The sequence below is a fragment of the Salminus brasiliensis genome, chromosome 8 (assembly GCF_030463535.1).
Source record: "Salminus brasiliensis chromosome 8, fSalBra1.hap2, whole genome shotgun sequence".
In the NCBI taxonomy this organism is placed as follows: domain Eukaryota; kingdom Metazoa; phylum Chordata; class Actinopteri; order Characiformes; family Bryconidae; genus Salminus; species Salminus brasiliensis.
This window is the reverse complement of record NC_132885.1, coordinates 27,685,407-27,709,982: the sequence shown is the minus strand read 5'-3', so window position 1 is coordinate 27,709,982 and position 24,576 is coordinate 27,685,407. Positions and strand designations below refer to the sequence as shown.

The window sequence follows — 24,576 nt, the reverse complement described above, 5'->3', positions numbered from 1 at the left end:
CTCTTCATATTTAATAATGAATTGTTGTCTGATTAGTTGTATTAGTTGTGTTGGAGCAGAGAAAACCCCGAATATGCAAAGCAGAACTTACACATAATGCTATACAGATTTGTGCATAAAACTACTCTACTAAAACTACTATACTAGCATATTAATAAATAAAAATACAATATCTATCCTAGTACAACCCTGCAGGCCAAGGTAGGTCATGTCTACATCAATAAGCACCTTTGCTAAGTTCAAAAGAGCTACTCCTATTAATATGCACCCACGTGTCATTATATTCACACAGAATTAGGAGCATATTATATTAGCTCCATATGCATATTTAAGCACTGGAGCCGTAGGGAGTGTAAAGTGTCATACATATTCATTCTTGCTCAGGTGCTGGATATGATTAATAATGTATGTTTATGGAGGAAAAGGGATTTTCTGTATGAGTGCAAAACTAACCTAGCTAGTCCTGTACAGCCATCACTGATAGCTTGGGTTAGCAAAGGTCAGCTTTTCTGTAGCTGGATCAGAAAATCACATGATTGGACTACTGTTTTAATCAGTAACTTCAGAGCAAGTGCCTCGGCTGGCCAGCGCAAAAACACAGGGGCCAGATTGTCCCTTTTAAGCTTATCATTTATGTTTGTGATAACAAAACAAATGACAACTATATATATAGAGTAAACTATATATATATAGTTTAGTCAAAATATATACAAATTGGATACTGTATACATAGACACCAACTAAACACCAACCAACCAAACAAAAAAATCAGCACCATTCGAAACCCCACCATACCAGTGCTGTGAGGTTATGTTTCCCCCTACAGAATATTATGCAAAGAATGTAATTTTGAGTAGTTCTAAGGCTTTGCTTTGCTGTAGCAAAGGCTTATATGGGTTCATAGCCCATTCTCTGAGTCTATGCGTTGTTCAACTAGATAAACACAAGAGGGCGCCACAGGCCTCCACACTACAGAAGTAGAATGCTTGATACTATGAAAGTGTCCTCTAACTGCAGTGATACATCTGTGAGAACAACATACAAAGAATGTTACATTAAAAACAAGCGATCACATAGATCTGCAACGAGCACCACGTTACACAATGCAGGTGGAAGGTGTGAAAATAGACTGTTGGCGGGGTGTAAGATAGCAAAATGAAAATCAGAAAAGAACAACAACCATGTTTGTAACTGAAATGTGCATGTGCAGAACCTTTAAAACGTTTTAAAAAGTGGATGTAAAGGTTTTTTTTACCAACTTAAAGATTCTTCACACTCACATCTCCTTTACCAAAATGCTTCTTAAAGGAACCTAAAATGTTTTTTCTATGGCAGCACTCAAAGAATCTGGCATTTGTCTGGTTTCTTTCTGCATTTGCCGTTACCTAGGACTGGGCAATATATTAAAAATACTCAATCACTAAATTTAAATACTTTTTCACGATACACAATATTAATCACAATATATGTAATTACAGACAAAAGCATCAGTAGCAACAGATTCTTATAAACTACTATTCAGACACTCTCCCGTACTGAATACAATGATTTTTATTCAACATCTGCTGCATTTCATCTAATTTAATCAGTCTAATTACACGGTTAGTAAAGAAACCTGCAGCTGATCAGTGTTTATTAAGCACTAACAGTATCCTCCATATGCTTAGAAAAGCTTATTGTTATCACGGTAACACAATGTATCACGATACGATAAAATATTGTCATATTACCCAGCTCTACTGTTACCCCACTACTAGGCATGCTATATAAAGTGCTTGTAGGTTTCACTGGGTAGAAAACTCTAGGTGTGTTTAGGCCATATGGGTAATAGGCTGATAATGCCTGGAACAGGGAGCTCTGCACATGCACTTTAAGTAGATGTTGGGGATATGACAGCTATTTATATGCAATTATATACACCTGTACTTTTCTTATTAACACACACACACGGACACAGTTAGAGCAAGAGAAAGATCGGTTTCCAGTAATACACACACACATTCCTGGTGTGGTGCCGTAGTGGCAGACTGAAGGGAATGCTCCAGTACTCTAGGTGCCTCTCTGTCCCTGGTGAGTATCACTGGGTCACGCTGAGTTTACACACCCTTAGGGGCAAACGCACGTCACAGTGATAGATGCACCACACAGAAGTCGGTCAGTGTGTTAGGGAATGCGTTAAGTGGGGTTGATGATGGTGCAGGGAGTACACTGGTGTAACACAGTGCACTGAGCGCAGACTAAGTGGAAGGTGTGTCCTGAGAAAAAAACACAAACTCTTCATCTTCATGTAGTGAGATCATACATACGTGTGTGTGTGTGTGTGTGTGTATATATGTGTGTGTGTGAAAGTGAAAGGCCCAGGGGAGTGTTTCAAGAAGCAGAATTTCTCAGCTATATTACCCAAGCTCAGCTAACAAGTCTGACAAGATCAATGTTTACCTCCTAGACAGACAATAGATAGATTGATACATATATGAGGAATATCTATAAGAACAAGATATTTAATGATTAAATACCATTGTTTCATATTTTGTGTAATTAATTGTAAATAATCACATGTATTTGCTTAAATTTGACTGTTTAAAATTCTGTGCGAAGTGGATAAGCTAAATGTATAAGCAAAAATATGTTTATTTCTTTCAATAATTTATTAACATTCATTTTTATCTTAAATTGTGCCGTATCCATTTTACTTTGTACTTGTTTCCCCCCAATATGTAACATTAGACACCTAAACAATAATTATAATTAGTTCATTTACCAACAAAAATCAACGATAATGTAATTTTAATCAAAGCTTGTGTAAAAGACTATACAGTAAATTGTTCCAGCTACTGTGTGATTGAAGCGTCCCCTCTTGTTCATACAGCTTGTATAGTCCTGTAGATTTTTTGTTAGTTTGCTTATTATATTTGCTTTGGTCCATTTCTCTGATCAGAATAGAATAGATTTCTTATTTATTTTTAACAAACAGCAAAAGCTTTGGCATGATCATGCATTATCTGTCACTTTTGGCCTGTCAATCTCAATGTATTCTACTTTTCTTTGCTGACAAAAACATCAATGCATTATTTGATTGTGTAAGTCATTACATTCAAAAGTGCTGAACCTGTGCTGTCAAAACATGTGAATAAAACTTTTATAGTTTTATATTTTAACGTTTCATATTTTTGGTTAATTTAATTTCAATCCAAATCATCATGACTTCCACTGATGAAGGGGGACTTCATCTAGATCAACTAGATCAAAAATCAATCAACCGATTCTCTATTAGCTCAGAGATATATCTCATGAACCTTTAATTGGCAAGCATTTATATGCAGAGCACAACACAGGGCCCTGCGTAGTTTAAATAGGAATAGTGCCTGTAAATGTATCTATGCTGATGGGTGTGGTGGTCTCGAAATGAGGGGTGTTCAGGTACATTTTTAGCATGTCTTGGCAATGGAAAACACAGGTGCTCCACTGACTGAAAACAACCTAGGTAGACATTAACAGTCAGACGTTCATTGCTATCTTGGCAGTGACTTGTCAACACAGGCGTGTGCCCAACGCTCGTACACCCCTGCTTTACAGCACTGAAATAGCAATCCGCCAAAGTCAGAACGCACCTGCCTCTTAAAGGGAATGGCAAGAGTCACACTGATTGGTTTATTACTGCACGTTACGCCCAAAACACACCCATGATTGATTAAGAGACTTAGTATTTGTATTTGCACGTTTCAAGAATGCGTACCTTTCCTGTCATCCTGACACCCAGACACGCCCTAAATCGAGCTGCATGATGCAGTACTGATATACTGATAACATGACTAAGCATTTTGTTCATAATCAATGTTCATTGTACAAATTGTTTTGAGGAATGCATTAACTGTTGAGAAAATTTTAACATATACATGAGCCAAAACATTAAGATGCAGATAGATGCAGCACATAATGTTGACTATCCTGGAACAAAGGCGCATGTAAAAGTCTGTATGTGAAACAGGAACTGATGCGTGAAGACCCGAGCAACTTAGACAAATGGAGTCCCTTCAAAACAGCAAGGCTTGTCTGCACCAAAGGAGGGACAAATCAGAAACGGGTGACAATGGCTGTCCCCTTTGGGCTGCACTGACAGAAAGGCTGCTGGGACAGGTCTTAAACCTTGAAACCATGGTTACGGGAGGAATACCTCACAACACACAGGGCATCATCCTCTGCTGGGTAGCTGCAGAACAGTCTCATGTTAATCCCTGTGCACTGTCAAAAGTGCCAGCTGTGGGCACACAAACGCTTGAACTGGACCTTGGAGCAATAGAGGAAGGATGCATGGTCTGAGACCTGTTTTCCTTTACCTCACTTGGATGGCCGGGAACATGTGCACCTTTAAAGTTAAAACATCTGATGCTAATATCTTGGTGCCAGATACCACAGAGCACCTTCATGAGCCTTGTAGAGTGAGCTGTTTTGGTGGCAGATGGTCTTAATGTGCTGGCTCACTGATGTACTGTATATTAGGAGAACATGCTGTATAGCAAAAGCTACTGGAGAACATTAGAATTAGCTTTAAAAAATCTAAACCGACTTAAGTGTTGGAATGCAAGTGTATATTTGTCTATGGTTTATCTGAGACAGTAATTTTCCAAAATACTTGTTTTAAAATTTGACACGTGTGTCATTTCAGAATACTATCAATCAGTAAAGTGTCAGTGGTCAATAAAGCTTCAGTCATTGGATATGCTGTTGTGGCTTACGTTATAACACTAGCTGAAAATTCCTGCTTGCTGAAATTCCCCTCAGGGCAGTGCAAGGGTCAGTGGGTGCTCAGTGCATTCCATGGTTTTAACTTACAGTCAGAGAGATAGGTTTTCAGTTTAGCTTTAAATGCTGCAGAGAGGGAGAGAGAGAGAGAGAGAGAGAGAGAGAGAGAGAGAACCCAGAGAGAAAAATACATCCAGATATCAGGTGACTGGATATCCAGCAAGCCTCAAACCGCAGGAATGATGAGTGTGTATGTGTGAACGTGTGCGGTTCTGTTGTGACAATAGAGTGTAGAAAAGCAAAGTATGCAAAGTAAGTTCACATCATGAACTGACACTGTCAATGAAGTCAATAAAGGTATAAAACAAGTGAAGTAAAATCCAAAATCAAGCTTTTTGAGAAGAGGCCAAAAAAACCCATCATATTAAAAATCACCTGACGTGCCTGTGAGGTTTCACAACACACAGTTCAGAAATAGACCCAGAGCTGAACTTGGAACAGAATGCCTGAACAGAGAAAGTAATCAAGCTGTATTCGGTCTAAAATATAAATTCATATTCACACCATTTTTGCCGTTTTGCTGCTCATGTCACGTTTGTTTGTCCTATGTCTAACTACCTGCAATGCTAAACTAACCTAGCTAACTAAGTCTAGACAGAGGGCCCATTTCAGCCAATGCATGTGAAAATTGTAATGTTTGCATAAGAAATCTATCAAAAATCAATGTAAAAAAAAGAAATAATAAAAATAAAATAGCATTAATAGGCTAATATAAGCATACTAATACAAGCAACACTGTTGTAAAATAAATATAATAAAAAGAAATTGGAAACAGACCACAAAATCAGATGTGAGAAAAATGGTGCTGTAAGCCAGTAAGAGTTTCTAACATGCAGAGCAGCATAAAACAGCACTAAAGAGAAAAGTATCCAACTCACCGTCCACATTATAAACTTTTAGAGCAGCCAGGTGCTTGGCTGTTCTGGTTTTAGCAGCGGTCAGCAGAGCAGCGTTATGGACAGAGAAATCCTTATAATACTGCTCCAGGACCACCAGAGCCGCCCGCTGAATACTGCAGAGAAAGAGAGAGAGAGAGATGGAAAAAAAAATGTACTGCAAGAATTGATTAGGGAAAAAACAGTTAGCTTTAATAAACCTCTGTGATAATCATACTGTTTTTCATTTGAATAATTCTGATAACTGTGTATGATTAGCATGAAAATAATATCTTCCCTGCAGTACACGCTCCACTACAACAGATGTTAACATAACCCCAATCTGAACTGTAAACAGTCGTAGTGTAACGTCAATGGAAAAAGACAAGGCACAACACATGGGTGTGTGTGTGTGCATGTCTCTTCGACTGATATTGAATATTGAAACAATTACTATTATTTATTTCTTCTGGAAATTTGAACTTGCCAGTGAATGAACAGAGAGGAAAGGCATGCGGGCCTTTCTACATCATAAACAACACATTCCTGTGGAATTGCAAACTAAAATATTTGGATCTTTAAATTACCCAATTGCCCTTTGTGGCTGTGAAGTGCGGGGTCCACTTCGAAATCAGGAATGTAGTGAATGGTAATGAATGGTAGTGAACACCACAAACAATGCATACCAAGCAGAACATCGAGGACATTAGCCCATCAGAATTCTGGATGGCCGCTCGTATTATTACGAACCCTGCAATGTCAAGAACTGAGCATAAACGGCAGTCCCCTAACTCTACATTAACCGAACACTAGCAAACTCTTTAGAATCAACCGATTAGAAAACAGCTTCAACAAAAGTGCATGAGGAAGTTGATGATAATCACAGAGCAAAATGCAGAGCTGTTTGGCCCTAAACCATCAGTACGGTGCAGCACCCTGGGTGACTGGGTGATTAATGGTCCACTTCACCCTTGGCCTGAATCAAACACATGATTTATGCATGTAACAATAAATGCACAAACACAAGTACACACGCACACACACACACCACTCCGGCAGCTCTGTATCATCTGTACATCAAGACAAAACAATAGCTTTAGTGACACTGAAAAATGACTGAAAGAAAAAAAAATGACATGAATCGAATACAAAACTGAATAAAACAACAGAGGGGCCCGAGCAAACAAAATACAGACAGATCTGTTTGTTAATATGGTTTTCCTTTCCCCTTTCTATCTCTCAGACACACACACACATACATACACATAGAGTGGTGTACCTGAGCTGTCCCAGGTTGTAGTAGTGTGTCTCTCCGTCAGTAGAGCGAATCACACACAGGCAGAAGCACGGCTGAAGCTGCCGAACTTCCAGTAGCACCACGGCCAGGTAGTGTGTGAATAGCAGGGCATCTACCAACGACACTGCAAACTGAACTATGCCCTGATAATTCTCATCCTGTAACACACACAGACACACAAGAGATACTGAAAGAATGCATAGTTAAATCTCTCTTAACTCTCTTTAACTCTTTAACTTAAACTCTTAACTCTCTTTAACTCTTTAACTTAAATCTCTCTTTAACTGTCTAAAAGTTGGCTCTATCACTGGGAGATGCCAGTTGTCCAGGAATGGTTCTTCCCAATCACTTGGGCCAATGAAGATGCCTGTAAGCTAAGATAACAAAATTAGGGATTCACCGAAATAGGAAATGCAGACCACTGTCAGTATCCAACATGTTTCATGTACAATTTCAATATTGACGATGATATATAAACATTTCGAAAATGTAGAAACTGGGATCAAATCCACCTGCTTTTAAATAACAGAAAGATAAAAATAAAATGCTAATATTTTAGCACCGTAGTCCAGGGTTGTCTGAATGTTCTGCTCTACAATAAATACATAAATTCAGAAGCACTGTTTTAAAATCCAATCTAAATACTGTATAAATCTGATGCTAAAATGACTCTAATATCATTGTGCAGCCCTAACAGCAGTTAGTGTTATCCTCCAAAAATGCTGAGCTGTCCAATTACGCTGTGTTACCAGCAGAAAATACAAGCTGGTGCTTTGCATAATTGGAAGTAGGCACCTGCCAGTCTTCACCATATCAGCTTGGTAGCCTTAAAGGCTTAGTTGGTGCATTAGACACTACTCAATTGGGGGGGAAATGTACCTTTACATTTTCTTTACATAATTTCTTTAAAAGCATATTTTACTCTTACTCATATTACTGAGATTTTAACTTTATTTCCATGCCAGTTACTTTAACACACAGAACTGTGTGAGTTATTAGTCCTAATGCAGAACCTGTTATGAATTAATTGGTACCTGTTTTTGTTAGCACATTTTGTGGAGTACCACAAGGTTCTGATTTAGGGTTGATGAAACTGAATGAAACTGATGAAATGAAGATTGGGGCATTACTGAAAGTAAAGGACTGAAGTGTGGGCTTACGCACAGGGTTTAAGGAGTTCATTGCAATAAATTACTACATTTACATTTATGGCATTTGGCTGATGCTCTTATCCAGAGCAACTTATGTTTCTAGTCAGCCACTGGCCAGGATGGGTTGTGGCCAAAACAGTACACCAACCAAATAATTGCTACCAAGCTATCGTGTCTGTTAGACAGTTTGAGAATGTGGAATTGGGCTGGGGGGGCACATATAGGTTGTCAAAGGAATTATTTAGCATGTGTATTCCAAACACAGTCTCTCACCTGTGAGTCAAGGATGCGTACTCCAAAGAAGAGCCAATAGGACAGCAGCAGCAGCAACGTGAGGAGCGCCAGCAGGGCTTTGAAGATGGCCAGTCGGGGCAGTGCACCGCGCGGTCTCCTCAGAAACACTGCCCAGCCCGCCAGCAACAGGATCAGCAGTTTAAAGGCCAGAGAGAGGAAGAGACCCTCACAGGCCGTCCCACATGCTTGCAGGCGCTCAGCCCACAGAAGCTGGGGTAGTAGCAGGAAGGCCAGCGGGGTGACCAGCACGAGGACGCCCAGCAGTAGAGTGAGGCCCAGTGGCAGGTATGCCAGCCAGCTCTGCCTCTGTACAGGAGCGTCAGAGTCTTTACCAAAACCGGCTAGGTCCTCCTGAGAGAGGCTGTGGTCAGATGTGCCTGTGACCGCTGTGGTGGTCTCAGCCCAGTTATCATCCTGGAGAAACAAAAGATTTTTGCTTTTAGTATAGTAAATATATATATATATATTTATCTTACTGTTTGAACTAAATGTGTCTGATGAACGAATGCTGACTGACTCATGACTCGACTTGATCTAAGTAAGCCAGATTTTTTTGCAATATTCAGCACAAAAATGAATAAAAAGCATGCTCAGGTGGGTTGAGGTCAGGTACTTGGTTTTCATCTTTACAGTGACAAGTCATCCTATAGGTTTTGCAGCATTTGACTAAATCTGGTATAGCTGAAGGTGTAGATGAATATAACAGGATTCATACTGTTACTTCAATCAGTCAATAAACACCACATTGCGGTTTGGACCTCACAGTTCGATATGAGTTTAGTACACTGGGAAAAAAGCAACAGTTATTCCCTCTATGCATGGCAAAGAAATCTACTACATTTCCCACAATTCCCACGTGCTAACAGTTAACGGCTTAAAGTCTCCAGACAGAACATGTGCTTGCATGTTTATCTTTGCACTGAATACACGTACCATTACACCAGTTCTATTACCTACCAGTGACCCAGTTCTGTCAGCCATACATTCCTATGCCATAACAGTACCTCCACCATGTTAGACAGATGATTGAAATGCTGAACGTTTTTTCCCCCCTCCAAATCACACACTAATCTTTTCATTTCATTTTATTCCATCTGTCTGAAGTATCTTGTTTCAGAACTAAACAGATTCTAGATATTACCAGTGTTTTGCTCAGTGTTACCAGTTATAAAAATCATTGCGGTTTCATTAACAGGTGTTTAAGACTTTTTAGTTTTTCGTTTTTTATGTTTTTTTTTCTCTCTAAATACGCTGAAGGATCCTCTAAGGTGCCTCCAGCCCTAATGCACACAGACAGCGCACAGGATGCAAAAGACGACCTCATCAGCATAAAATAATGATAGCGCTCTCACGTGAATAAATCTGCATATAAAGTGAGGCTGAGAAACTTCCTCACAGCCACTCAGCGCAGTGACATGTTAATACCACAGCAGAGCGCTTGCAGAAGCTGCACAAGACTGAGCGCCTGGATTACACCAAACCGAGGAAATGCATTTTTCAGCTTTTTATCTTCACCTACTTACTTACTTACTTATTTATTTGTTTATTTGTTCGCATTCTGCTGTTTCAGGGCTGCGGTTTAGTCTTTCATCTGGAGGGAGGAAAGTAGCTCTCATTTCACACAAATGGCAGATACAATACAATCATGACAATAAGACGTCGGGGAGAAGAGGCTTCCGGACATGAGAGGGAGGGAGAGTGAGTGAGAGAGAGAGTACAAGAGAGAGAGAGAGAAGTAGAAAAAAGTTGCTGATGGGGAGGGGGGTAATGGAGGCACAGATGAAAGTGAAAATGTAGAAATATGAGGAGTTTAATCCAGCTCATTCTGCCCTGGGCTCTACACCGCTGTGTACTAGAGCAGCAGAGAAAATGAAAAGGAAAAATGTATGTAGTTCTCAATGCCTGAGTTACGCTAGCGGAAAAGGCCCGAAAACTAGCTATTTATATTCATCAGTTTATTGGAGAGAGAGAACAGAGAGAAGGAGGGGGAGAGAGTACCAGCAAATAAGTCATTTATAGTTTACTGTTCAATAAACTAATGGTTTTAGGTGACCCCTCTGTATGTAAACTCACTCACAAGTATAGTACAATAATTCAATACATTTTATAGTCTGAACTAAGAAAACTATTTTACCTTCATGAAAGGAACCAAAACCACCCTTTTTTTTTACAGTGTGGAATTATTGATGAAGTAGTGTGAAATGTAGAACAAAGCTTTGTAATATTTAAAGCCCGCTACAGTCGGTGAGTGTATTTCACACTTTGAGCCACCCCTAAAGGACATGCTTTACACATGCATTTCTGGACAAGCTGAGAGATACAGAAACATAGCTGAAAGTGTAAAAAGCATGTGAACTTAGGTGATAGAGTAATATTTACACAAATAAGACATAGGGTAGCACCTGCCAACTTTAGCAGCATGCGGAGCCCGGAGTAGCAACGATAGAGAGGCTATTCTCACCATTTCAGGTCGGTAAGGTTTTTGAAGCTGCTATTTTAGAGTAAAATCCATTCACCTAAATCTCTATAATACTTCAATATTGATTGGATTATTTTTTTGTTTTGTTGTAATGGTTCACTATTTTGTATGTAACAAAATTTAAATATACACAATTACTAATTTAATAATTGCTCATTTATTGTTAATTTGAATAATTGTTTTTCCTGTTTTTATACACATTCTGCATTCTAATCTAATCCTCTAATCCAAAACTCCAGCTCTGGTTTTGCTTTATACACCACACACACAGCAGTGAGATGCCCTGTAAGCTGTAATAGGAATCAATGTCACTGTGGCATGCTCTCTGCAACATAGGGAAACAGCAGTAGTAACAGTATTTCTCTTGCTTAATACTAGCTGAATGTTCAGCTGTTGTGAGCTGTTTTCACACAGAATCAGTGTTTACACATAAATGTGGCAGCTGCAATAAAATCAGCCAGTTATCCATTGTGCGGGAAAGACTGAGATACTGACTACAAAGAACAGCACTGGCTGTTCCGCAAGCTCACAAAATAGATACACAAGCAATCATGCTGTCATCACACACGCCAAACTCTGGCCATAGAATGGGTCACACTGTGGCAGGATGTCACCTTTACATTAAGTCAGTTGCAAAATCTACCCCAACCATCTATAAGTGCTGATACTGTGAAGTGAAAATGTTCAGGAGCAGCGACAGCTTAGCTAAAATGGCAGGACCACATAAGCTCACATAACCGAAAGCACATAGTGGGTAAAACTTATCTGTCCTTAGCTGAAACACTCACTACCAAGAGCCAAACTCACACGCAGAATGCCAAAGAATGCTACTGACCATTTTACCCGTCATCTGTATGGGCTGACCTAAACCTACTTACCTGCTTTGGCTGTATTGGTAACTAGGTCAGGTTTTTAATGCACACATTGTCTGTGGATGGGCAGAGTGGGAGAATTCTGTAATTTGGATAATAGAACAACATCCTAAGGATCAGGTAGGTGTGTCAGTGCATGCATGTGTGTGTGTGCTATGTAGGCCGATATGAGTGTGCCCTGTTTGAGTCAGAGAGACGTTCATTTCCTCCTCATTAGCGGAGGTGAACAGTGGGCTCCAGCACAGAGAGAGCAGCAGGAAGCGAGTGAGCGAGGGAGCGGTAAATGAGCGTGTGAAAGCCTGAACCTCACCTCTTTCCAGCCTCCATCCTTCTTCCTCTCATTCTTTCCACAATAACACTCTGCAACTGGGTGTTCACGTTCCAGCCAGGATACTAAATGTAGAGCAGACTGGCAACCCCAGAGTGTTTTCACCTTTACGATCACTCTAAAACTAACATTATACAGGAGTATGAGCTCTGTCCATTCATTTAGGATAATTATATGTGCCTAATCCGTCAGATTAGCTTAATACTAATCTCTCCTTTGTGAATGTGTGCGTGTTCAGGGACTGGGAATTTTGATATGTGGTGCAACTAGCAGTGAAATGCTTTGATATATAGACATTAAAGCATCTCATCCCCCATTAATAACATTTTCTTCTCCTGCCTCTAATTGATAGGACACAATGCATTTAGACCCCATTTAAACCTGATCACTTCATGTATTAACTAGTATCTGAATTTCACACTGATAAGATTTTAGCAACATGCAATTAAGCTTCGTAGCCAAATGCATCTCCGGTTAGTCAGACTAAAATCCAATCCCTGTGTGGGAGACAGATGTGTTTACACTGTTATAACATGAGGCTCAAATGTGTCTCAGACCACCTCCTGAATTCAGGTTCATGTTATCCGTCTTTAGTGCATGTATTAGGTATGTTTACACTTGCATTGTGAGGTGACTTGGCCAGATCATATATAGTGTATATAGTGCATATTTAATGCTTATTCTTCTTATTATTATTATTAGCAGTAGTATTATATAATAGTGCTTCTTTTACTTTCAATGCCAGCTCTGTATCTCTCAGCTTGTCCAGAAAGGCATTTGAAAACCATGTTCTTTAGGGAAGTGTGAATTAAACTTTGTAACTGTAGGGGGAGCCCAGGAGCAAGAAATACCAATTCTCACATAATGCTGCTTTAAGTTCTCTCGAATAGACTTACTTGAGCACTGTCTGATGCTGATGATAACATACTGGAATATTATCTGATAGCAGCTAGAACAGTAGCTAAAGCCTCAATTTTACCCACACTTGCCCATCTTTATAAAAGTGTGATGCCAGGTAATTACTTCAGGAATATTGTGAACTATTGTGTAGATGAGTGTGAGAGGGAGAGAGTGTGTACATGTGTATGAGGCTTTTTATGTGCCACCTGAGAGACAGTTGAACCGTGGTTTAATAGCAGTTACATTGGAATCTGTCTCTCCTTTTCTCTTTCTCTCTCACTCACAACACTGAACAGTAAGCAAAGCCTTCTGGGACTTGTAGTATAGACTTGAGAACAGATCGTTTCCACTTTCCACTATCTTCACCCCCGCCCCCCCCACACACACACATACACAGACATGCACATAAACCGCAAACACGGCTCAGTATGACAGTATTACCACATGGTCTGAGTCTTTAATAATTAAATGTGTTTCATGATTCATGAGACAGCAGTGTAAATATTTACTCACATCATACCCAGGAGCTTCCACAACAGCAGCTAAACCATCCGTCTCACTTAACCATCACCCTTACTTACCGCCAAAACTGCTGGTGATAATGTGACACCTCAATGTTGTTGTGGCATTTGCTCAATATATAAAGAACATGATCTAACAAAAGCTACAGATTCTTCCACCTTTATTTAGTTAGTGCCGAAAAAACAGCCCGACCAGCTGAAGTTGGTCAAGCTGGTTAAACTGGTTGACCAGATTAGCACTTGACCAGCAGCAAGGTATGTTTTCATTTGATTTTGATGGTCTACCAGTTAAACTCTTGACCAAGCATGACCATGCTAGTCGACCAGCTTGATCAAGGCAGTTGACCAGCATGACCATCATGACCATGTTGCTTGACCAACATGACCACACTGATCCACCAGGATAAACAGCGTGATCATTAACCAATTGGTTTCCCAGCATAGGCTAGGTTTTTTCTGGATGACCAGCTTTGCCCAACCACCTGGACACCATTTAAGATCAGCTTAGACCCTCTGAAACCAGCAACCAGCAAAAGCTGGTGTGTGTATGTTTACACACAGTTTCAGCAGAGAGGAATAGGAATGGTGTCAAGTCTCCTTTTACTGTTACTCTGATTAAACCAATCAATAACAAGCACTTCGAGATTCAAATTCCATTCACACACTTATTCAGATAAATTCATGATACCAGCAAGCCCTTATTTTGTGCATTTTGGCTCTTTTGTTGTTTTATTGGTAGCCATAAATGAGCAAATAGCTCACACCCTATACTACTGTGGGTTCATTAGACTATATACTGTCCTCACTGGTGTAAGCTGACCAGATGTACTTATATGTGTATATAACAGTTAGCAGTTAGTATGTATATAACAGACTAACAGGCTAAACACGCTTGTTTAAGTTGAATATACACAATCTTTAGTAAGACTGAAAATTACAATTACAATAGAGTAATATGCTTAGTTGTCACCTGCTAATGATTTTTACGGCTGCATTTGGCTCTTTTGAAATCAACAAACCCAAAAGGTCAAACATGTATGGACTCGCTACTGAGCTCTGCAGTAGCCAGTGCTCTCTACCATGACACTAAAACCACAGACCCTGCACAACCATCTCCAATGAGAGCAGTGGCCATTAGAATACACAATCAACACAGAGAAAATCAACACATCAACAAATCTTCACAGAGCAGTGAATGACAGGGCAAAACACACCATTCAAACACTGAAATCAGAATCCTACAAAGGCCACAGCTAAACTGGTTTAAAGAATGAATATCTCTCTGTTAAGATATTCAAAATGAAGGTAAAGGAGGATTACAACTTAAGCTTCCAATTCCAAATCCATTTTCATCAACCCCTAAACCCTAAGACCCTGTACGTGAGCCCACACTTCAAGTTCCTCACTCTTGTTTAAATTGAACAAATAATTTACATATCACTTCTACAGGAGATATTGAAAATTACGAAATAATAATCTTCAGATGAATAATTTTAAATAAGCCTGAATCGGCCTTTCTGTGAAGAATGTCAATGTACACAACTACAAGTGTACAAGTGTAATAAGACCAACATTACACAGGTCCCCTGTATAAATGCATGGGCTGTAGAAAGGACATCAGTGCTGGGCGATGCCACTAAAAGATCATGATATTGGCACATTGACACAGGAAACATGGAGAACAGGCTTAGCTGCTCCCATGGGTCTATAAATCTTCTTATTTGGGGAAGGAACCAAAGAATACAGAGGACAGGAAGGACAGATTTGATGTCATCCACCACTCAAATACAGAGACAAACAGCCCACACTCTACTGCTCATTTTAAATGAACGCTGTGATCTCCGAACTGTGGTTTATTCAGAAATATACAATGCTGTGATACAGTCTCAGGCAGTCACAGCAATGTCTGCCTGTGAAACACTGTATAACATTAGAATGAATACAAATACACATTAAAGCACAGTAAAAAGTAGTCTGATTGGTGTCGGTCTGTTGGCTAGAATGCTGTCTGCTCCTGGAGGCCCCACTTTACAACAGGACTACAACAGGGATACACAGCTACCACCTTAATGCCAGATAAAACAGATACTCTCAGAGGTCTTGTGGAATCCATGACTTGAATGGTCAGATATGTTGTGGTGGCACAAGGGGGTGCTTCACTGTTTACTCTGAAAACACCTTAAGCTAGTTTGTATAGACTAGGATCCAAAGATACCTCTAAGCTTAGACTACTAAACACAAAAGTCAGTACGGAGACCCTAATACTCAGCACCACACTTCACCCGAGTACTCTAGGAGGAGGTGGGTCTTTAGTCTGCGTTTGAAGACAGCGAGCGACTCTGCTGTTCGGACACCCAGGGGAAGTTTGTTCCACCACAGAAAAAAGCCTGGATGCTTGTCTTCAGTGGATCTTAAAGGATAGCGGGTCAAGTCAAGCCGAGTCATACTTGAAGCTCGAAGGGCTCTTGGTACTGACCAGCTTTTGACCATTACCATCAAGTATCGAGGGGCTGGTCCATTCTTGGCTTTGTAGGCCAGGGTCAGGGTTTTGAATATGATGCGGTCAGCAGCTACAAGAAGCCGGTCAAGAGAAGAATGCAGCAGAGAAGATACATGACTGAACTTAGAAATGCTGAAATAATAGATTAATTGCAGGGGCATGATGTTCCCAAAAAGATCTGTTCCAACACATACACTATGATATGCTCAAATAGTTATGGTCACCCTTTCTAATTAATTGCATTCAGCTTCTTTAAGTTGGAACTATTGCTTACACAGATGTGCAAATGCACACACACAGCTTATCTAGTCCCAATAGATAATGATTGCCAACAGAATATGACTCTGGAGCAGATAAACATGAACTGGTCAGCTCCATGCCTAATAATGCCAGGTATGGGTTAGAGCGGTATAAAGCCCCCAGCATTGAGCTGTGAAGCAGTGTAACTGTATTCTCTGAAGTGATGTTGCTCCATCAAATACCTTTGGGATGAATTGGGGAGTTGGGGATGATGATCATCTAACATCCTGACCTCACTAAAGCTCTTGTAGCTGAATGCAATCAATTCCTAACAGCCTTGCTCCAGAATCTAGTAAAAAGCCCTGCCTGGACAGTAGAGACAACTGCAAGATAGTCCTTTTTAATACCCTTGATTTCAGAAGAAGCAATGAATAAGCAGGTGGTCCAAAACTTTTGTCCATTTGTCCATGCTGTATTGTCTCATCTTTATCTTTTCACCTCAAACCCAAAAGTCTTGAAAACAATTGGTATTTCAATACTTGTCTCGATTATTAGTTATTACATACATTAATGTATAATAATATAAATATGGTATATAGTGAACAATGCACGTGCTTCTTAAAAGCATTCCATCATCTGTCTCCAGTTTCCTCATTGGTAGATTACATTTCACTCACAGACACATTGTATAACAGCCATAATAAAGGACACCTCAGTAAAAATAGCTGGACTGTACAGTGCAGAACAGATATCTGAGCAAACATGACAACCAGTCAGGGATTAGCACTCGCCTGCTAGCAATGCCAGGGGCATTCCTTTTGTAAATGTGTCTAACCACTGAAACAGCAATCCGCCAAAGTCAGACCGCACCTGACTATTAAAGGTGATGGAAGGCGACACGCTGATTGGTTTATTACTGCATGTTATGCCCAAAACACACCCATGATTAATTAAGAGACTTAGTACATGTTTTAGACACACTGACATCCTAGTAAAGGAATATTAGGATGTTTTAACCCAACCCCTATCTGCTGCATCTGTTGACTAAAAAAAGCATCTGTCCATTGACATCTAAAGTGAGTAAGTTGTGAGTCTATGAGAAGAGCAACATCAAAAATGTTTCATTTGTAACTGATTGTGTGTTAAAGATGCATCAGAAAACCGTTAGCCTGCATTACATCATTACATGAGGCTTTTACTACATTATGTATTACAGTAATACTTCTAGACTGACCAGTGGTATTTAGCACACATTTACACACACAGACACACACAAACACTAATGAATTCAGACAGACATGAGGACTTGTAAAAACTGTGTGTCATCTCCCACTGAGATTAGGCAAGTAGGTCAGAATGACTGAGGAATGGTATGAGGCCTAGGGCAGCATCTCTCTCTCTCTCTCTCTCTCTCTCTCTCTATTTCTCTTTCTCTCTCTCCATGACATGTCGTTCCCATTTTATGTCTACTGTAACATAGTCATCTTCCTCTCCCTCTCACTTTTTCTGTAATATCTTCATTATTATTTAATGAAGCCATTCAAAAGGAATGCCATTCCCAATCCTTCAATATTAAAAACTATAATCAGTCGAGACTAATAGCAATTGATTGACGATTTGAGTTTCTGAAACACAGATGAAGCAGCCTGTTATAATTTGTGGGCCTTTGGTCATATAGGATTTCATCTTCAGCCACCAGTGAAGGTACACCATGCAAGTGATAATTTAATATTATATAATTAAAGTGTCCACTGTGACTGAATACAATGAGAACTGTTAGTACTCGGTAGATAAATTGCATTGTGAGTTTGGGCCAGTGTGCCTAGGAATGAATGAGCTAGAGTCAGAGAGAAGGTGTGTTAGATGACAGGGCTTAAACTGGGTTGGAACCTCCTTGTGTGGCTGTAGGTGAAATGTCTACTGTTAAAGGCTTAGAGGTTGGATAGGTAGGGTGGTGGGTAAATAATTTTTTTTAGCTTGTGGTCTTGGGACTGTAAATTGTAGAACTTCAGATCTACACCCCTAATGAGCAAGCAGAGGATGATAGTGGCAAGGAAAAAACATCTTGTGGAAGAAACCATGAATTTCTTTATAAAGAAACCCCTCCTCCTCTGGTTGTCACTGGATAAGAGAACAATCTTGGCCTATAGTGTAAAGATTGGCTGTTGTGTAGTATCTGTTTGAGGGAGTAGGTGATTAGTTTGATGGGAAAAAGAAACTCGAGGAGGGTCTTGGAAGTCTGCAGGGGCTGGAGTTTTGCTAAGTGGAAAGGGGCGAAAAACAGCCACTGAAGAAGGGGAGAAAGCGTAGCTCAACAAAAGGGTAGTACAGCTAATAGAAGATGATAGGGAATGTTTCTGGACACTTCAGGAGAGGAGCCGGTGTAAAAACTAGGTTATGAGTCCAAATTAAAATACTGGATAAACTAAGCTATAAGATCAGAGAGAATGAACCTTGTTTCGGCATCAGGAGGAAGTCTACAGACAGACGAGGAGAATTCAGCAGTCTGCGCAGGAGGGGAGATTCGAGTAGCTGGTTAGTAATTAGCAGTTGAGTAACTGAAACTGACTCCTGAACTCTCCTTTGGGAGAACAACCTCGGTTTGGACGTGGAAAGGTTCTGCTGCTAGAGCAGGCATCTGTCCAGGAGAGCACAGAGACACAGGTGAGCTTAGTTACATACAATACTGGCAGAGCTGCTGTCTCACAGCTGGTGTGAACTTCATCATGGGACAAGGAAGGTAGAGGTGGGAATTTTTAGGCTGTTAGATTGGGAGAAGAAGAGGCTTCAAGCATGTTTATCCACCCAAATCCCCATTTTATTTTTTATAACTACACAATGAATAGACCCAAAGTCCAAAATTACATGGAATACAATATTTGTACGCCGAGGCTTCTTCCTTCTCTGTGTTTGTTGTGTCCCATCCATCAAAATATGTCTGGATCAGTCTGATCTAGATCCAGGAATATCCTTAAATATGGTCCAAAATGTCACCAAATTCAAGCAGATGTGTAGTCTTCCTCTTTAACTGTGTTTCCTCTTTCATCTGTACTTATTTTGCTAGTTCTCTGCCCTCAACCTCAGCAGTCCCATAGCAGGCTGTAGTCACAGTCTGACCTGGCTCTGCAGATAAGTGGATTCCCACATTTTACAGCACATGCAAAACCCACATTACTCTACATACAAATCCCAACACACACACACACACACACACACACACTGAGTTAGAATTAGACAGTACTGTATGTGTGTGTGTGTGTGTGTGTGTAACCAGTTTGTGGGATGTTGTAAGACCAGTGCCCCATGGTTTGATCTGAGTTGTTACACTGATGACTGTCAACACAGCTGTTAGCAGAGCCTAACTCTTCAACTTCAAAGTTACACACACTTCAATGCCAACCCTGAATGATTGAACTGAAACAGTAAGGCCTACGCTACTGTTAAAACATATGGAATCACGCATCAGGCGTTTACATTTACATTAAAGGCATTTAGCAGACGCTTTTATCCAGAGCGACTTACAAAAGTGCTCTGCTATTTACCCAAGAATAACCTCAGCTAGTTTGAATAGACTAATAATTCAAAGATACCTCTAAGTTTAGACACTACTAAACACAAGTCAGTAAGGTGACCACTCTGCTATTCGCCCAAGTATTCTCTGAAGAGGTGGGTCTTCAGTCTGCGTTTGAAGACAGTGAGCGGCTCTGCTGTTCAGATACCATGGGGAAGTTCGTTCCATCACTTTGGTGCAGGACAGAAAAAAGCCTGGGCGCTGGTCTTCCGTGGATTTTGAGGGATGACGGGTCGAGCCGAGCCGAGCCACACTTGAAGCTCAAAGGGCTCTTGGTGCTGATCGGCTTTTGACCATTGCCATCAAGTATGGAGGGGCTGGTCAGTTCTTTACATGACAGACATTTGCAGTTCACTGAATTACTGAAAAGCATGTTTGTGTGCAGAGAACCAGAATGACCCTAATGACTGACTAATATGTTAGTGTTTTTTAGTTCTAATATACTTCTATATAAGTACAGCCACTTGGCAATGACATGGAAAATGGCATTTAGCAATATCCAAGAAACCACTAAACAATACCATAGCAATCTATCTTTTAACACTGTAGCACCCATCTAGCAAGCACTTAGCAACATCGAAGCAACCACCTGGGACACCACTGCAACCAACTAGCAACACCATAAAAAACACCTGGAATACAACAGCAGACATGTAGCAACAGCCTGGCATTTGCCTGGAAGTGGGACAACGATTCAGCGTTCTCTTCAGGAGCTGCACTTTTCCAGTTGCAGTCAGCTATCATCATTATTGCTTCTATGTATTAGAACTTATTACAAGTTACTCATTTAAAAAATGTTGCCACAAATAGATCTCGGAGTGATGCCACAGAATATGGTGCTCAATTCTAGTCGTGGAGCTCTACCACCCTGGACAGTTCAGATCCAACAGCTGGAATATTCAGATGCACCAGAGGGCTTCATTATCTGAATCAGGCATCTGGCAGACGTTTCCTAGAACCCTTTTTATATAAGTTATAGTTTATAATTTAAGTTTTAATAAAAGTTTTTTAAGTTTTTTAAAAGTTCTTCATTCACTCACATTTATTTACCAAAAAATCTTCTTCTTCTGGTTCTTTTCTCACCAATGCAGCCATGGCTAACTCTTGCCTGATTTGATACCACCTGCACTCACTCTACACAAAGGAACTAAACAGTACTGTAAAAAACCTTGTTGACTCGTAACAACAGTGGAACTCTTTTTGCAACAACAAAAAAAAAAAAACTCAAGGTGTCTCTCTCTCTCTCTCTCTCTCTCTCTCTTTCTCTCTCTCTCTCTCTCTCTCTCTCTCCAGAATTGTTCTCAGTAAGGGAGGGAGAAAAAGGACCATCCCATCCACTCACATATGTGGCTTCACCTGGGCTTCAACTTGAACAACTCCCCAAACAATAGTCACGATAGTCACTGAAAGCTGGAAATGTGGTTCTTCTACAGCACTGCACAAGGAACCCTTTCCAGAACACTGCTTTATTAAAATATACACTACCAGTCAAACGTTTTAGAACACCCCAATTATTCCTGTTCAAGTTCAAGCAGTTTGAGTCCAGTCATTAACCTGAAATGATACAAAGTCCAGCGACGTCAAACGCTACAAAGGTAAGCAGTGAACCGCAAGGGCTCTCGAGGGAAACAAACTGATACTGGGAAACAAAGGGTTCCCTTTTGCAGGGAACAAGTCATTGGCTAACAACATCCAGCTGGTCTGTAGCAATGGAAGTAAATTAAGCTTTGACAATTGATGCAAACAGTTTAGGTGTCAGTGAAAAGCCTCACATGACAGTACCTTGTACCAAAGCCTAACACTGGACCAAGTATCAGGCATGGAGCTGCAGGTTTGACAGGTGGAGAAGCAGTAAGAAAGTCATGGCTACAATTGCTATGATGACAAAACGAAAAAGCAGGCTTGTCTGGGCCATCAGTGCACCACAGAACATAAAAGCGTTCTAAAACTTTTGAGCAATAGTGTAGATGGACTGTGTGAATGACTGTGTTTAGAGTGCACTGACCTGCGGCTCCGTGGTGGGTGGGGTTTGCTCGGCTCCGGCTGTGTGTGCAGACGTGGTGCTGATGGTGACGTTCTTGTCGGAGCGGTTGCTGCCGTCGCGGCTGCGCGGTTTGTGCCGCTCCCGGCTGCGCTCACTGCATGATAGAGACACACACAGCGACGGGGGTGAGGGGAATGCAGCCTCCATCGTACACACACACACACACACACGCTCAGAGTTAACACATGGTCAGAGCTGTCATTGATCCTTCTTCCTCCTTCTCCTCCTCCTCCTCGGTCTCTTGGATGCACACTTGTTCACTTGATCTGTCCCCCCTTCACCTTTCTCTCTCTCACTCTGTTGTTGTCCGTGTCTCTCGTCCGCACTCCTCTGCTAGAGCAGCTGGTGTAAACTGGGTTAGATGCAGTCAGCTGTGACTGCCCTAATCCTTACAGGGCTTATTTCCCCCCACTCTCTCTCTCTCTCTCTTCCTCTCTCTCTCTGTCACTCTCCCAACTTTCTCCATTTCTCTCTCTCTCTCTCTCTCTCTCTCTCCTTCTTACATTCTCTTTCTTTCATGGTCTTGCTCTCAGTCTCCCACCCTCTCTTCCCTTCTGCCTTCTTTCTTTCCTCTCTCTATCATTTCCTTCACTCTATCATTTCCTTCACTCTATCATTTCCTTTCTTTCCTCTCTCTCTCTCTCTCTCTCTCTCTCTCTCTCTCTCTCTCTCTGCTGCTGTTCTGCTTTGCTTTATTTTCCCAACAGCTCATGTCTGGCTTGGTTTATCATAAAACACACCAAACAAAGCAATGGACAAACACAAACAAATAAACACAACCACACACACACACACACACACACACACACACACACGTCCTATCAAAGGGCAGCAGACTGAGCGCATGCCCCCTGATGTCTGGCTCAGGGTAATTCTCTGGGTCATTGCCTGCCTCTCTGTATAACATACAGATTAAACCCCTTTACCAACAGCCATTTTTCAAAGCACAGTAATCCATCAGGAAGGCAGGCCTGCATGAAATGCATCAAAAATGTGCGAAAAAAAGGCTCATCATGTTAGATGTTAGATCTAACACAGTTAAAGCCTGGAAAAAGCAGTAAAAGTTCTCTAACCCACTTCTCTGCGTGCTCAGTTCTCAGTAAATGGGGCAGTGTGTGTCCTGTGGCACTGTTTTTGGTGAAGCTGTTAAAACAAGAATGTCGCCACAAACTTTTCTTCTGTGGTTTAAACAGCTCTGCACTGCACATGAAGACAGAAAAGGGGAGAGAGGGGGGGGATTCTGTGCAGTTTAACATGAAGCAGCAGCAGAGATGGCATTGGTTCATAGCTGTAGTAGTGTAGTTATCTGGACAGCATGCTAGGTAAACACCAGGCCGTCTTGCTCAAACCTGCAGAGTACACCTGACAGTTGGGGTCGGATCGAGGTCAGATCATGTTCTCACCACAGACGAAACACTCCAGAGAACCACTTTGTTTGGGACCGGGCCGAGACCGCCTCTTCTTAAGGCTCACAGTCGAGTGTGATTACTGGATTCACACCTGCCCGATCGAATCGCACCAAGCGTGAAAATGAACCAGAGTCTGATTTAACTGACTAAACCCTGTCAAACCCCAACTGACAAAAAGTGCAAGTGTGAAAAACCCTTAGACATCTTAATTTGCTGTCGTTTAGCTATACTATTATATGGCTACATGAATTATACAGTTAATTACATAAGGGTAGGGATGCACCGATCTGATATTAGGATCAGGTATCAGTCCCAATATTTTTGCATCTGAGTGTCTTGCTATCCCTTTCTGCTGTAACACTGAGAATTCCCCCACTGTGAGACAAATAAAGGACTATCTTATCTTATCTTAAAATTAGCTGGATTTGGTATCGGATAATTAGGCCAATCCATGGAACTGATCCTTTCACTTGAATTTGTTGGTGTGAGACCGCACTAAATGTACATTTATATCTATGTGTTAATTTGTTATATATATTATATTAATATAAAGTAATGTTAAAGTCAATCCTGATGGCTTAAGTCTCTCCCATGTACAGTACGGTATACGGTTTATGTCTTCAGCAATGGTATCAGACTGGTATCGGGTATCAACCGATATGCAAAGTTTATGTATCGGTATCGATATCGAAACTGAAAAAGCCAGATTGGTGCATCCCTATATAAGGGTACATTTCTCTGTAAGCTATGAGAGGAAAATTAACCACCAAATGACATCATGTGGGAAAGACTTAAGTCATCAGGATTGACTTCAACATTACTTTATATTAATATATTATAATGTTGAAGTCAATCCTGATGGCTGAAGTCTCTCCCACATGGTGAGGTATACGGTTTATTACTTCAGCAATGGTATCGGACTGGTATCGGGTATCGACCGATATGCAAAGTTTATGTATCGGTATCGAAACTGAAAAAGCCAGATTGGTGCATCCCTATATAAGGGTACATTTCTCTGTAACCTATGAGAGGAAAATTAACCATCAAATGACACCATGCCTTTTATAGCCTGCCATAACAGTGACTTTTAAATAAATCCTGTATATGATTACTTATGCACTGAATTTTCCTCCAACGATTACTTGCAGCTTTCAACCTGGGGGTTCAAGCCATCTTAATTTCCGTTCATTTGCAAAAGCTAGCAAGTCATTAAACACCCACATCTGCTGAAGGATCTTCAATATCTTTTAATCACTGTGTCAATTGCAATTTAACCATCTCTTTTCAACTGC

At 40.7% G+C, this 24,576-nt stretch overlaps 1 protein-coding gene across 2 annotated transcripts in view; it reads right to left on the bottom strand.

Annotated features, from left to right (window-relative positions):
- Nucleotides 1-24,576, bottom strand: part of vangl1 (VANGL planar cell polarity protein 1) — a 55,611-nt gene that overhangs the window by 6,506 nt on the left and 24,529 nt on the right. For both annotated transcript variants that reach the window (XM_072686370.1, XM_072686371.1), the window contains exons 3-6: nucleotides 21,837-21,969; nucleotides 8,400-8,834; nucleotides 6,958-7,133; nucleotides 5,682-5,815 (exon numbers count right to left, since the gene is read on the bottom strand). In XM_072686370.1, coding sequence (XP_072542471.1) covers nucleotides 5,682-5,815; nucleotides 6,958-7,133; nucleotides 8,400-8,834; nucleotides 21,837-21,969 — 878 coding nt within the window. The remainder of the gene's footprint in view (nucleotides 1-5,681; nucleotides 5,816-6,957; nucleotides 7,134-8,399; nucleotides 8,835-21,836; nucleotides 21,970-24,576) is intronic.